The sequence below is a fragment of the Paralichthys olivaceus genome, chromosome 2, assembly GCF_024713975.1.
Source record: "Paralichthys olivaceus isolate ysfri-2021 chromosome 2, ASM2471397v2, whole genome shotgun sequence".
Classification (NCBI taxonomy): domain Eukaryota; kingdom Metazoa; phylum Chordata; class Actinopteri; order Pleuronectiformes; family Paralichthyidae; genus Paralichthys; species Paralichthys olivaceus.
In genome coordinates, this window is record NC_091094.1 from 11,222,835 (window position 1) to 11,238,170 (window position 15,336).

Sequence of the window (15,336 nt, forward strand, 5' to 3'; positions counted from 1 at the left end):
ACTCAAAGTAATCTGATTACACGTGCTTAAGTGGGGCTACATCTACTATTTGAAATAATTTACACAGGTCATATTGTGCAGATTTCACATTAACTAGATTGTGAAGATTTTTTTTCCTATAAATGTTCTCTGAATGACCTAAGCAATTTAAAGCTCTACTTTCAAATCCTGGTTTAAATAGGATGGAAGTCAATAGAGCACATACCTCATACCCAAGGTGAAGCTGTCCCCCTATGAAACCACATATAAATTCAATAGAGTTTGATTGGATCCAGTCCCCTGAACATGAATTGTTCTCTGAGAAATCAACGAAGATGTTTTAACCATCTCACAATATTTAAGAAAGTAATACAAATTCTGGAATCGTACTAAGATTTACTGGTTTCTTTCTTGACGCTTTCTGCTTAGTTCCACAAAATGTCATGGTAATCCATCCAGTAGTTTTTGCTTATTCCTTTGAGCAAACAAATAAACTCAGAGGAAAGCATAACCTCCTTGGCAGAGGTAACCAATGTTAGCAGTTTGAAAAATACTCTGAATCACACTGAAATCTCTTTGAGTAAGATAATATGTTGAGTGGGCTGTCATTGAAGTCTACGTTGTTAATAAGTAACTGAAATAATCTTCTCCTGTCAATGATTTCTCCGCCATGAATATATCCGACTATGCACTAGATGCCTCTATTAACTTATAAAGGATGAGTGGAATCTTATTGTTGTTATTTATTATCTTTCTACAGTCAATTAAAGTCAATTTCCAAGATTCCTGAAGATCCTGTCTGTGGACTCGTATATGGCAGTGAACCACTGAAGTGAAAACTAAAACCAAGAACCCTCAGCCTCAGAACATAGCCCCTGTAGATGCCGCTCAGTCTTCGTCTTTGCAAATGGCTTGCTGTCTGAAGGACGAGCTCCTCTGTTCCATCTGCCTCAGCATCTACCAGGACCCCGTCAGCTTTGGCTGCGAGCACTACTTCTGCAGAAAGTGCATCACCGAGCACTGGAGCAGGCAGGAGCCTCACGGAGTGCGAGACTGTCCCGAGTGCCGGAGGACCTTCGCCGACCCTCTCCTCTCCCCAAGTCTCAAGTTGTCCAACATTGTGGAGCGCTACTCGGCCTTCCCGCTGGACGCCATCCTTAACGCCCAGAGGAGCTCCTATCCCTGCAAGGACCACGAGAAGGTCAAGCTCTTCTGCCTCACCGACAAGAGTCTGGTGTGCTTCTTCTGCGACGAGCCGGCGCTACACGAACAGCACCAAGTGACCACTATTGACGAGGCTTACGAGGAGATACAGGTCAGCCGCAGCACACACACGCTGTGAAAGGTTCATTAGCATTGGTGAGGCTGACATTTTCGTTAAAAACATCAGCTACTCACACATTCAGCCACATTCAGACAGCTGCACTCAGTCACCCTTTGGGAGCTGCTCAGGCAGTTCAGCCTCAGACCCTTTACTGACACAGAGCAGCTCCACTGAAGCAGTCTGGGGGATTCTGTCCTCTGTTGGTACAGTCAGTGGTGAGGAAGGAGACATTTCTAATTTACTTTCTCCCTCTCTGATCACCTGGCTCTTATGAGAGTTCAGTTAGGCGGCACATCCTCAGCACAGTGTTTTTGTTCATTTTACCACCGGATTAAATGGGAGACATGCCTTTATATTGCCTCCCATGCCTTACTTATCCTCAGCCTTACTTACATATTACAATAGTAGAGATGTATTTGAGTTTGTTTGTGTTTTCAAAGTATTTTAGGTTAATTAGAGAAATGCAATGCCTATGTTCGAAGCTGATAGGGGTGTCAATTTCTCCCTGTGGTCCCTGTCATCTCTCTACTTTCAATTTGGCCCTAAATGCCCCTAAATACTTGGAATCTACTTAGTATAGGAATTTGGTTTCCTTCAGTGCAGAGATCTTGACTCACCAGTGAATGACATTTAATATGTCGGCTTGAATGAGAGCGAAAAATGTCAGAAACCCCCTAATGAGGCTTTAAACTTTTCATGACGTTGGCTTTGAATAAATGAACTTCCTGTGTCGTATTTTCCACATTAACTGGGCCGGTTCAGTGTTTTCTTTCCTCTCACTGTTTGGATAATTCCATTCCCACAGAGTCAAAATCCAATAATCGTGAAACAAAGCTCTTTATCCTGTTCCTCCTTTACTCCAGTGTGCATAGAAAACACACATAACAACATTATGTACTCGCCCTCATTTTTATTAGATATTCAGATCTTTTTTGTGCAGCGTGAATTAAATTTGATTTGCATGTCTTGGCAGACAGCACGGTGAACTGAACGGAACAAAGTGTGTGATTGTTGACAGATGTGCCCTTTTGAAAAGTTTATGCTCCCTCATTGCAGCTCAGGGCACCTCACGACAATACCAGTAAGGTGGTCTCTGAGTGTTCATTCAGTTTGGTGTTGTGCTCTTTAAAAGCTGTTGGAAAAACAACAAGGTCAACCAGAACGTTGTCAGACATATGAAAAATAAGGGCATTGCTTTTCTTATAAAAAATAAAAATTAAGTGTGCAACTGTGCAGCACAGCTCAAAAAACTCTTAATTTTTTGTATTTGTAAAGTTAATTCCTCTAAGCAGCCATCCTTGAAGCTCTTGCAGATGTGATGGATATGCTACTCTCTTATTGGTCAGGGCAAAATGTAACTGTTCGGAGAGAGCATACCTCTGCCAAGGCAAATTCCCGATCTCACCATGTTAAAGAAAGTGATTGAATCTGCTTCAAAAAGTCACTCAGTTCTTCTTTGGCTGATAACCCACCCTCCACCAACTTTCAATAAAACAGCCTCAGTCATTCTTGCATAATCCTGAGAACAGTCAAACAGATAAACAGCACTGAATGCATAACTTCCTTAGTGGAGATAATAAACAATGGCAATCAAAACATTGACAGTTAATTCAATGAATGGATTACATATTTGTGTACCACAGAGCTACAGCTGTAAACGTCTTTGTTCTGCATTAAATATAATTAGCAGAGCTGTGAGCTTCAATGCTGTTCTTCTTTAATCTCCCAATCAGATGCTGTGCTGAAATCCTGAGAAAGGTCAAAACCGTGTAATCTTGGAGCAGAAATAATTAGTCCCAGTATGTTTCTTTCTTTTTTGGGCACCAGCTCGTCCCTCTGCTTGGAGCTCTTTTCAAGGCACAGATCTGGTATTTTGTATTCTGGCAGGAACTCGAGGCTTCCCAGATCTACAGCACTGAAAGACCGTACGAGTACACTGAGGCCCCATCGGAGACAAGCATGTCTCATGATGAGCTTGGCAAACGTGTCGCCTAACATCAACAAATGGAATTGTTTGTTACGTAATGTCTTGTCCTTACCAGACAAACACACACTTTAGAACATGGCAGCAGATGGTCTGACAGTTCTGTCATGTTAGTTCGTGATCAAAAAGTAAACATTAGAGGATTGTGTCTAAACCTGTTCTTAACCCATGTAAACGAAATCGTGTTATATTTGTCATTTCACAAGTTTCATCATTATTTCCCTTTTCTCTCTAGAAATCAGACAAAAGCTGTGTCAGATAGAGAGCTGTGTCTGCAGGCTCTAGCTTCACTTTTGGCACTGACTTCCCTTTTTGCATGAGGCTTGACAATGCTTTACTGAAGTGCCAAAACAACATGGAGAGGATGTGTTAAAGTGCTGCAGCAATCAGCCCCAGTGCTTTGAATATCTGGACCAGAGGGGAACATGTCGTGCCAGCTTGGTGGCCTCTTTTAAAATGAACCTTAGAGTTTTTGTAGGGTGGGAAAGTTGGTAGACAAGAGGATAAGCATTTGTTAGATTGAGAGCCAGAGTTTATCCTCTTCGTGTCGAGAGTTCACAAAGATGGCGAATAAAACGTCCTTTACAGTTAAAATTGCTAAGTAATGATTAGTCTGTCCTTTTTCCCAGCAGTTTTTTGCTGTGAAGGTGACATCATATTCACTCCTCGTCACCCAGTGGAGGAGCAGAATGTCTCATGACACATGCTACATCAACATGGTTGTTACTCAGCTTTCTTCACCCAGGTAATTGGTGTCTTTCACAATGACAGCTATTGCTAAGGTTCACCATGGTGAAAAACAGAAACATAAAAACTGTCGGACAGGACCCACAGCATGCAATCAGGAGCACTTGAACTATAAATACATAATTTCACAATGGTGCATTCATGGCTTATATTTACATAGGCGTTAACTCAGTTGTGCTCGTTGGATACTTGTACGGATACCGATAGAACCTTCTGTCCGTATTCTGCATTCGTTTCATCCATATTTGTGCACCTAATCTGAAAGCTTACGAAAACTGACAAAATGGAGCTCAAGAAATTGTGTGTGTGGGGGGAGCAGCAGTTCAAGCAAGACAACCACAGGGCATGAGGAAGAAATTTCAACTTTCAGACTTTGAGAATAGGTAAACTAGACAACTGTTGTTAACAACGCAGTCGCGTTTGTGTCTTTCTTAACAGGAACATTATCTCAACTTCCTTCACCGTCACCGCTGTTTGCTTGTGTCAGAAACTCTCGACTCTGAGAGTAAAGGCCTCATAAATGAGCCATTACAACACATTTCAGTCTTAGATTTGATTCTCCATTAGACTGATTTGCCGTTGTTGCACACTTCTGTTATGTCATACCACCACCACTTAAACTGTGTTGACAACACAGTCTGTATGTTGATAGTGTGTTGGCCAGGGTCCACTGATGAGTACAGCTTTTGGTTGGTCTGTGGCAGGCAGTAATCTACTTAGCTTGGCATGTCAGTCCACTGACCTCAGGCCATGAGTCTTGTTGCTGTGTTGACAGCTTTACCTCCTGCTGGTTTGCATCCTCTCCCTCCGCAAATGCTCTTGCAACCAAATCTGTAACACAAAAACACATCAGCGCTCAACCATCACAGGGTGACGCACACACATCTGGTAAACATTCACCCAACACATAATTGCTCGCCTTTGACATTAAAGGTGGAGTGTTTAGAATTTGGGGATTTTTAATGGTGAACATGTTTCATCATCTTCCAAACATGAAAGAGAACCTGTGGTAGCCTCCAGTTCTCATAAAAACTTTTTAGGTTTTTAGTTTGTCCAGTTTGGACTGCTGTAAAAAGCATGGCAGCCTCCGTAGAGAGGACCTGCTCCAGATGTAAATATAAAAGGGCTCATTCTAGGGTAAATAAAAACAACAATTTCTACACTTTAGGTGAAACACATCAGTGAAAACATCACTAGGATTATTTTATATTCAATATCTGCCAACAGATTGCCTCCACCTAAATCTTACACGCTGGACCTTTAAGGTAGGATCGTGGAGGATTTGTCTGTGGCTCTGCTGTTCAGGGAACTGAGATTTCACACGCAACTAATGCTTTCTGAGTAGAAGGACTTTTATTTTGCCAATCGCATTGGACGGCACTAAATACCATTTTAACCTGATGTGCAATAGCGGAAAAAGCCCTGAACTGAACCATTAAATAGAGCCACACTCAGCTTGAGAAATCTCCAAATATTTAATTCACACCACAACAAACTCACAGTTTAATCCTCCATTATTTTGTTGCGAAACTCATTAAACAAGGCTTTAACCAAGGAGCCAGACATTCTTATCGACCAAGCTTAAGTTCTTTGCCCCTAAAGTATGTGCTTTATGATCTGGGAGACGATGCCTTTATTTTAGACACTATAGGTTACTGGTGATGAGATTACACTTCTCTGGAGATGGACGAAGCTGTGCACTTATTATCACACCACTGTGCCCTAAAGTTGGTTGACAGCTCCTGCAGAGGACAAAGTGGAAGCTACAGCAGCCACTGTGCTGTAATTGTGATGATCAAGACCGTCGCTGGGCTGTGTGCAACAACAGTTTTGCAGGGCTAGACACACACTTCCTGGTGTTTTCTTGCCCCAGGGATGTCTTTGCACTCTATTTGACAGAAGCGCAAGACCAGATAAGAATGGATGTAAGACTGCAGATTATGGCTTTCATTCTTATTTGGGGACTTAACTTTTGTTGCTGAGACTGTAGACACTGTAAATGATTTGTGAAAGAAGAATAGCAACAGGCAGCTGTGCAGCAATGCCTGTCTGAATTCAACTAAAACCCGTGCAACTGAAGCATTAAATGATTCTCCCACAGAGAGCTGGCACTCAGTGACCAGATGCACACATGTGCTGCCTTCCATTAATGCCTCTGTCATACCTGGGTATATCAGACTACAAATTAATTGTGAAAAGGCATGAACCTTTTTCTCGTTTGCGTCACTGTAATGCAGCGAGGTGTTTGAAAAGGGAGAATGAACATGGCCAGCCTTTGAAGTGTTCCCCTGGTGGTTTTAAAACGAGGCTGTCTTTCACTCCATGACTGTCAGAGCCAAGCCGAGAGCTCTCTCTGAGCCTGCCATCACCACGCATGGCCGTGCTGCTGCAGTAATGAGTCAGGCAATTTCAAGGGCACCCACGGCTGCCATCTCCCCTGTGGCTCGCCTCAGTCTGCTCTCCTTTCCTGTAGCAGCTCCATCTCTCTCTGTCTCTTTTTATTCTCCCTCCCATGCTGTTTTCTCTCTCAGTAATCATCCCCTCGTTTCTGTGGTATTTGCTTTATTAAATGCCTCAAATCTTGTTTGCTAACCAAATTTTTTGGGTCGCAGCCCCCTCACCCTGCCAATATCTCACCAAGCAACCGCCCATCTAAAACAAATGAGTCTGTCCAAATGGAGCCATAGGGAGAGATGGAATAGTTGTGTTCCATTAGAGTGCTGGCATAATTTCATCCTCATCCAGAAGGAGGCGGTAGCTTGGGCTGCACTTATTACTGATACCACTAATGACACTCAGGGCTTGGGCATGTTTACAAAAGCTGCTGCTGCTGCTGCTGTGTCCACCTCACAGAACATTGTGTCTTGTTTAGATGATTACGTTGGCTTGCACTTCAGTTAAATGAGTCGGATGTCTACATCTGTTGAGCATTAGAGATGTGTGTACGCCTTCTGCACAGATCATGTAAGTTTGCCTTGTTGTCTTGCAAGTAAAAATTTCTCATTTTAAGCACATTTAACAGCTACATTTCTATGGATAATATGATTGTAACGGTATCTTTTGAATCTTCTTAAGACCAACAAGTGTTTCCTAAAAGCGTTGTACCTTACTAACACTCTCAGAAATGATTGAAGAACAACAGGTGTCTCAAACCTCATTGGCCTGTAGAAAACACAGAGCAATGACCTTTTTTCTGATTCTTTTATTGTTTTTGATCATTTGGTCTGTCGTGACCACTTATACCATCTGTTGAGTCAGAAGTAAAATGATTAATGTAAAAATGACAAAATAAGAAAATATAACTAAAATAGCACAGACAGGACGATTTTGAGTCAAAATTCTGAAATGTGGGAAGAGAAAATGTTGCATAAAACAGTCACAGTTCAGAAAAGCTGCACTAGCAAAGCTCGGCATAAATATAGCACCTCATCACTGGGTTAAAGATATCTTTAGCCACTTTATTTGGTACACAGTCTGACATATAGTCTGACACAGCCTGTATATGTAGATACACATGACAACACATCTCCACTTCCTCCCACTATCCATAAATTAATATAACCCTATACCAGATATAAACGCCGCCATCTTGCGCATTTGGAGCCAAAGTTTGAGAAGTAGTGATGTTGGCAAGGTCCTTTCGATACACACTGTAGGCTAATTGTGAGCCAGACTAAAGCCTAGTTTATGCTTCTGCGGACCCCTACGCCGTAGCCTGATGCGTACCTCCAAAAAATCCTAACTACGTGTCACGTTGAAGCGGACCGCAAGCGCTGTGATTGGTCCGCTCAGAACGTAATTTCCGGCAGTTGCCCGTTCACCCGTTCCCAGCCTCGACCGGTTTAGTGGTCGTACACACCACCTCCGCAAACGTCTTCTCTGTCGCTTGCGCTTCAACATTTGCAATATAAGCATTTGTTCTTCAATGTTGATGAGCTCCAACTCCAAATACAGCTGCTCCACCTCGGTCGCAATTTTTTACTGTTGTTTACTGTGACCGGAAGAAAAAGCAACGTCAACGTGACGCAGAAGCATAAACTAGGCCTAAGCTGTCAATCATAATGTTTAACCCCATTTCTATAGTATCAGCCTAGCTAAACCAAACTTACTTGACAAATAAGCAACGTCATGTGTGATAAGAACTACTGAAAATGACAAAACATCTCTTTGGAAAATAATTTAGCATGTACAAGGAGGAGTCCTGCAATAATTATCAACTTCATGAAGGTTGTAAATTTCAGATCTCTACAATGACTATACTTCTCTCTGTATACATGGTAATAAAAATGATCATCGGGTTTATTGCAGCTGCTGAATTAACTGGCAACGTATATTACGATTGAATGTAAATTTCATTTCAATTCTTCTTCTAAGGTAGAAATACACAAATTCCACCGTCACACTGTATCCTGATGATTCATTTGAAATGAATGCATTGTACCTTGTGGTCTGACATGTACCTGGCAGCTAGTTGCAAACAGCAGGTCACAGGAGTGAGGTGAGCAAGCTGGAACTGGTCTGGCAGGACAGAGTGAAAGGAGGGATCAGTTGCGAGCGGAGATTTACTGGTCGTCTTGGTAAATGAAAGGGGAAATGCTGTCCTTAAAGTTCCGTGGCTTAAAGTAAGGCTTAATGCTGAGCCCTGGCCTCCCTAATGTGAGGCAGATCAGCAGGGAGTGCAGCCTGCATGCCGGTGACACTGCTATAATAGACCACATTAAATAGAAATAAAAGACCAGGCACAAAAAGGTGTTGTAGAGATGGTTGCTATTTTCTTCTACTGTCCTGGGGGTTGGAAAATAGCTTGTAAAAAGTGATGAATTTGAAATGCCTTTTGGCTTTTAGGCAGAGACAATCTTAGTAAATGTTTAAAAATCCATGAGTGGTGAGTGATCTCAGACAGAGCAGTTAATATTCCAGTATTCTCTGCCTTTCAGTTTTGTCTGTGTTTGATTTTTTTTTTTCTTTTTTCTTTAAGGGGGGTAGATGTGAACTGCTGTAACCCATCGCTGCAGCCGCCACACTGAGCCCTGCATTGCTTGATTAGCTGGGGAATTAACACAGATTACAGGCCATTGTTCTCGGGGGGTCTTTGCATGGCCGGGCTGGGCAATAATCTCCTGTAATTCCCTGTGTCCGTGATTTGCTGCAGATGATTTAATTAGACGTGCTGCAGATAGGAGCCCTCATTTACAATGCCCAATCAGCGAGACTCAGACCTGTCACCTCCCTGGACTCTAAAGATGTTTACATGTTTATTGACACTGCTCTTTAAATGGCTGAGGGATGGATGATTATCAGGCAGGCAGCTACTGGTAAAACTCTCACATGCTCAGTCTGACTCTTATTTTATCTGTGGGATTAGGGAAAGTGTCAAATTAAGCAAAAATTATTTCTAAAACATTTGTAGTAGTTATGAGAAACTGTGAGAGAAAACCTGGTTAATTAATGGTTTTAAGCAAATTTCTATTTAATTGAAAACGCCTGATGAAAGTCAGTAAAACCGTGAAGCAAAATTTGCAAATAAAACTTAATAAATGAAGTGTTGCATGATTGCCTGCTAGTCTGGATAATAATGTAATATGCACATTAACAATGACTCCTAAATTGCTTGTTAATGGGATGCATGGCCAATCCAGGTTTCACTGGATATTCTTAGTGCTTGTTTATTTCCCATAATGCATCTAGCGTGCATCGAGGGTCACGCTAATCAGTGGGGAGCAGCCAGCTGTATTTTCTGTCCTCACTCCTGCTCTCGTCGAGGTTTCCTGCTCCAGCAGCTGTTTACAGTTGAGGTTTTTAGCAGAGGTTCTTATCCACTGTGACTCACTATAACTGTGGTTGTAAAACAAATGAGCTTTCCTCTCGGTTAAAAGTGTAAAGCTGTCAGACAGTTTTAGAGGGCTGTGTAAAGTGTTACAGCTTTAATCATGAAAAGACAAGAAAGAAAATCCCTCTTATCATCAAGCACATATATTTATCTTGAAAGAAAAAGCTCATCTATTGAAATATTGAGTTGGCTCTACATACAAACCTCATTTAACGTCTTGTGAATTAGACTGATGCTGTTTCATAAAAAAAATTATCAAGGCTTCAGGAGAGCTATGCAGAGGTTGTTTTCTTGATTGACTCGACACTGTGTCGGCTAAAACTGAAAAAGCAATGTTATCTCTGAACTGGGCAGAAAACGATTTTTATTGAGACACAGTACCAAATGCCACAAGAGTGACCCACAGAACAAAGGAGGAGGCACAGCACTCACATATTGTGAAAACTAAATTAGAAACAAAAAACTCTGTATCATGGTACATGGATTCAGTTTCTTTCACTTCACTTCACTATGTAATTGTAATTGTTCAAATACATACATTTGAATGTGAACATGGCAGACTGAAGCTCTCAAATGGCATTAACTTGATTTCTGCCTGTGTGGCACTATAGAGTAAAGAAAACAACTTTCCCGTAGTCTCAGATTCTGCATGTGAATATGCAGGTTCTGTTGGTGAGGGACAAGGTTTTAGGGCCTTAAGCCTTTTGGTTTCCATTTCCAGTTTGTCCATTCACGTTTGGCTTTGGCTGTCTGCAGTTAAACAGTCTGTTAAATTAGCTATTTATTCACATGCAGATAGCTGTTAATAGAAGGTAGCCAAAACAGTGTAAGTATAGTATAACTACCGTCCACACTGGAAGACCCAAAATATTGTCTGTTGCACCCAGAGACTAGTTCATCGTCAAAAGGAGGAGACTGAATAGAGGTTATTGATGTAACCTATGTGCCTATTATGTTGTTTTTAACATATTGACAGAGGTCTTTTAAAAAGCTATATATAAAGTCTTGATGTGTACAGGAGATGTATGACTTCTGGTAGTTTCTGAAATATATTGATCAAGAATTGACTTCATATTTCCAGTGTTTTGTTTGCTCAGTGCACACAGTTCTGTAGATGGCCTCATCTTCCCTGTATTTATGAGTAAATCAGAGATTGTGTTGAGTGCTGATCTTAATAATATTCAACACACAGAGTTTTAGAAACCTGCTGATGACCTTTGCAGGTTGAAAATTGTCAGTATTTTATAAACAAAACATACATTCATTGTAGACAGATTTATTTTTACTGCTCCTTGCCTGAACTGTGCTTGAAATGTATTTTTACGATCCAGGCTACAATATGTAAATTATTGGAGAATCAGCTGGGAATTAAATAACATGCAGAATTGACTAGAGACCATACTTATAATTCACAGAAGTATACCGTACTGCCAGAGTCTACAGAAAGGGATGGTTTTTTAACAGTGTGACTTGACAAAAGAGGCGTACATCCCAAATATTTATTTGATGTCAGGAGACTGAGTGAAAGAGAAGCAGACACGCTATGTATTTGGTCAGATAGAGCTGCTGGCGAGCTGTGGCAATCTCGCCTGCATAGTGCATACACAACAACTCCAGCAGAATAGCTTCCAGCTGCACCCATGTCACTAAGATGAAGTAGAGGCAAACAAATCTGTTTATTATCCCTACCGTGTGGTGCAGGCTGGCATGCAACCACATCATGTTTTTTCAATAGGTGATTTGTAAGCCTGACCCGTGCTACATGGTTTTATATATTAACTACATGCTGACTATTAGAGGTTTGACTAATCCTAGGAAGGTCTTTTTTACTAAAAGATGACACAAGCTTGTATTTGGTTGTGGAGAAAATCTGCCTGGCCTCAAAAATATCTGAGTGTCATTCTCTGGATGTGTTTACCCAGTGAGTCCAAAGAATGAAGTCAGTCTGCAGAAGAGATAATAGTGTTTTGCTTTTCTCCAGATCTACGTTGTTAAGCCTACATTTGTGTTTGGTTTCTGCTGTGCCAGGTAGAGCTTCCAAATATAGCTGCTTAAACCAATCTGACTAATGACCCCTTTCTTTGCAAACAGGAAAAGGCTTAATTTATGTAAATGTAGAAGTGCTCACTGCTGAAATTTTGCACTTTAACATTTGTTAAACGTTATTCTAATGTAACAGTGACAGAAAAAAAACAGAGAAGGAATAATTTACAGAAGTAAAAAAGAAGCGGTTTAAACAGTCTGTGTCTTTGTTCCATTGTTTACATTTGATCCAGTTAATTTGGTTTTCACTTCGTAATTTAGCGTCTACCCATTCTTGACATTTAGTGTTTTGTGTGTTTTGTATTACTACAAGCTTCACCGGCCAAATGCACCAAATAAAAAAAGCAAAGACCACAATCAATCTTTTGAACCACTGCCACTTCTTTATTTTCTATTGTTTAATACTGTCTCAACTTACTGCAATTGGTCCGAAAGTACAAACCATTCCAAAATATATATTCACGCCGCTTGATCTTGACCGAAACTATCTCTTTTGGTCTAACTTAGTTTTGGTCCATTGGTCTGGACCATTGTCTGAGGCACATTTCAAGTCAGAAGGTCTGGACCTTACAAGGCAGGTCTGAAAGCACCCCTAAACAGAACTGGGAAGTTGTGGTGTTACTTGGGGTCTCTATACACAACGATGTTGAATCATAATTTATAACATTATAATTTTAATTACAGTCAGTAACTTATGGGAGAAGCTTGTTTTCGACAGTATGTAATACCGCACCTCTAAAAGAAGGTACATGTCCTGTTGAGATGATGTACAACCCTCTCCTAGATTAGTGTTCTGCTCTTAAGGGGTGATTGATAGCTCCACAAGTTGCTGTATTTCAAATATTCTTGAATTTCATATTAGGAGTATAAACATTTAAACTGGCTACCCGTCAAAATAAATTTAGTTTGAGCTGTGTTGGGCTTGTTGGGCTCAGCCGTCAGCAGGCTGCTGTCACAACCTTAGGAACGGAAGGTGAAGCGCTAAGTAGCTTCTGTCGAGCTGGTGATTTTATACAAGCAGCATGCCTGTTCTTATCACTGAACACTTCTCAGATTTCCAATCTAGAGCCAACAACAAACCCCCTGTTCCTCTTTAATGACTTGCCCTGTGTAGATGATCAAACTTAACATTGACGGCTCTGAGACCTGGTTTTCTTTTTTAAACCCTCCGACATCCATACTCTGCAGTAATTTCAGTAATACAACATTGTTCTTGCTGCTCCCTCAGAATAGTGTGCAGACTCAGTAGACCTTTGTCAGCAGTTCAAAAATCCTAAATCTTTTTCATTTTAGGATAAAAATATCAAAACTGACACGCAGTGTTGTTTTTTTTCCTTAGCTACTGTATTTCATATTCGGGGTGTTATATTTGCATACTTTGTGCCCTTCCTCACTCCAGGAAATGGAGCCGCAGCTTCTGAGCATTCATCATTTACATGACGTGGCCTATATTCAGAGGACTGGGGGCCTCCAGCATCAGCACTGCCTCTCATCTCTTCTGCTTTTACCAAATGTTTCTTGTTAAGTGGAAGTCATAGACATGGGGGTCATTTGTGATCTGATGCTGAGAACCAGGATCAGTCACAGTATATGTGTTTCATCTGTGACAATTAGAAATTGTGCTGAAACTGCAGCGGAAGATGGACTTTTTTTCTATTGACAGACCTTATGATGAATTTACCAGGCTAACATTATTGAAGTTGTCAGCTAAATTCACTTTAATGGTAGGGTTGGTAAAACACTTTTAAACACATTTATTTTATTTGTTGAAATCCTTTTCAGGTTCCATCAGTAAATAAAGTTGGCCCTCACAGGACTGTAATAAACACGTCCAACCATTTCATTTAAACCCAATGAAACGAATGTTTGGCATACCTGTCACAAACCAACCTGCCTGTGTGTGTGCACCCTGCCCGTGCTCTCTCTGCACATGACCAGAGTCTTCACAAGCCGGAGGCTATCCAGATGTTAGCAAGCGAGTTACGAAAAAGTCTGCTTCTAGCGGTTGTCAGGCAGTTTGTGTGCATTAATGTGTTTTAGGAGCATAGCTTTGACAATGGGAAGGGTTGGGGTGTGTCTGCTGCAATTTCTTATAGTGTATCCTGCTCTTGCTAGCTTTTCTAGCGTTAAATTTAATTCAACAGTGCAGTAATTACACAAGTACTAATTACCTCCATATTTGGAGGTAATTAGTACTATTGGTTGGTTTGTTTATCAGCATAAATACGCAAATGCTGGATTTCCACAAACTCTGTGGAAGGACGTGGTTCTTGACAAAGAATCCATTAGTACTAGTTCCACCTGAAAGCTAACACATCACAAGCAAGTAGATGTCAGGGAAAAAACAAAAAAGCTAATAAAAAGCAAGCCTACATAAATATTCTGCTTGTACAACAGGAGGTGGTGGATTTCTAGAAAGAATTTCTTGTTGGGATACAGACAGGAGTAAGAGAAAATGATCAACAGAGCAGAGTGCAAGGCATCACATCATCACGTTGTCCTGATGAAACATGATGACAAGCCACCAGCCTGTGCTTGGTCCTGTCCTCACAGTACAAGGACCCGTTCACAGCACTCAGTGCCAAACCAAGTGCAGCCTGAAGACTCTGACACAAGCTGCACAGAAACAGCGAACAGCAACTAATGATGTCACAACCACAGAAATACTCAGTGTGATGTGAGTTTTGTGCTGTGAGGTGCAGGATTTAAAATATATTTTGTCATTTCTGAAGCACCTTTATTACCAGTGAGCCTCTGGGAATACAACACACTGTGTAAGCACACGTTTTTTAAAAATATATTTTTAGTTAGGGTCAGGTTATCAATTCCATGGATAAGCCAATACATGCCAATTTATTTGAGATGTATGCATCTTTATGATAAATTGCAGGCCAAAGGATTGAAGACCAATCACAAACCTATTTTACTTGCCAGTCTCGTGTGACCCTGTACGGCAACCACAACAAAAAAACGTGTGAAAAGAAACAAAATGGAGAGGAACAAAACTGCTGTCTCAGGCTGCAAACCCTGCTGTATTTTGTTCCAAGACATCAAACTGAGCTCAAGCTGTGCTTTACATCCCAGAGCCTTGTTTTCTCTGGCATCAGCATAGCCTGCAGCCTCTCCAGGGGGACGAATGCGTCCCTGCAGCCGTGTCTCAGCCAGCATATCAGGCAGAGGCCAGTTGAGCTGACTGAGCGGGTCTGGCTCAGAAGGCTGGAGGACAGAGACTCCTCCAATATTTGTCCTAGTGAAACAGAGGGAGTCTGAGACAAGAGCGGGCTGGGCAATATGTGAGAATGTGCACATCTATACATAATACTGCTGTCAAACTCTCCGCTTTGGCCTGATTAAAAACAAAAATCATACAGGCTAGGCCTCCTGTAAAGGTGATTTACTCCTCAGCTAAATAGAGTTCATTGTAATTTG

General features: G+C 41.3%; 1 protein-coding gene across 1 annotated transcript in view; it reads left to right on the plus strand.

Moving 5' to 3' along the window:
- trim62.1 (tripartite motif containing 62, tandem duplicate 1) overlaps positions 1-15,336 on the plus strand; it is a 31,390-nt gene that overhangs the window by 663 nt on the left and 15,391 nt on the right. The window contains exon 2 of the mRNA XM_069535566.1: positions 740-1,294. Within this exon, the coding sequence (XP_069391667.1) occupies positions 887-1,294 (408 nt within the window). The 5' untranslated portion in view covers positions 740-886. The remainder of the gene's footprint in view (positions 1-739; positions 1,295-15,336) is intronic.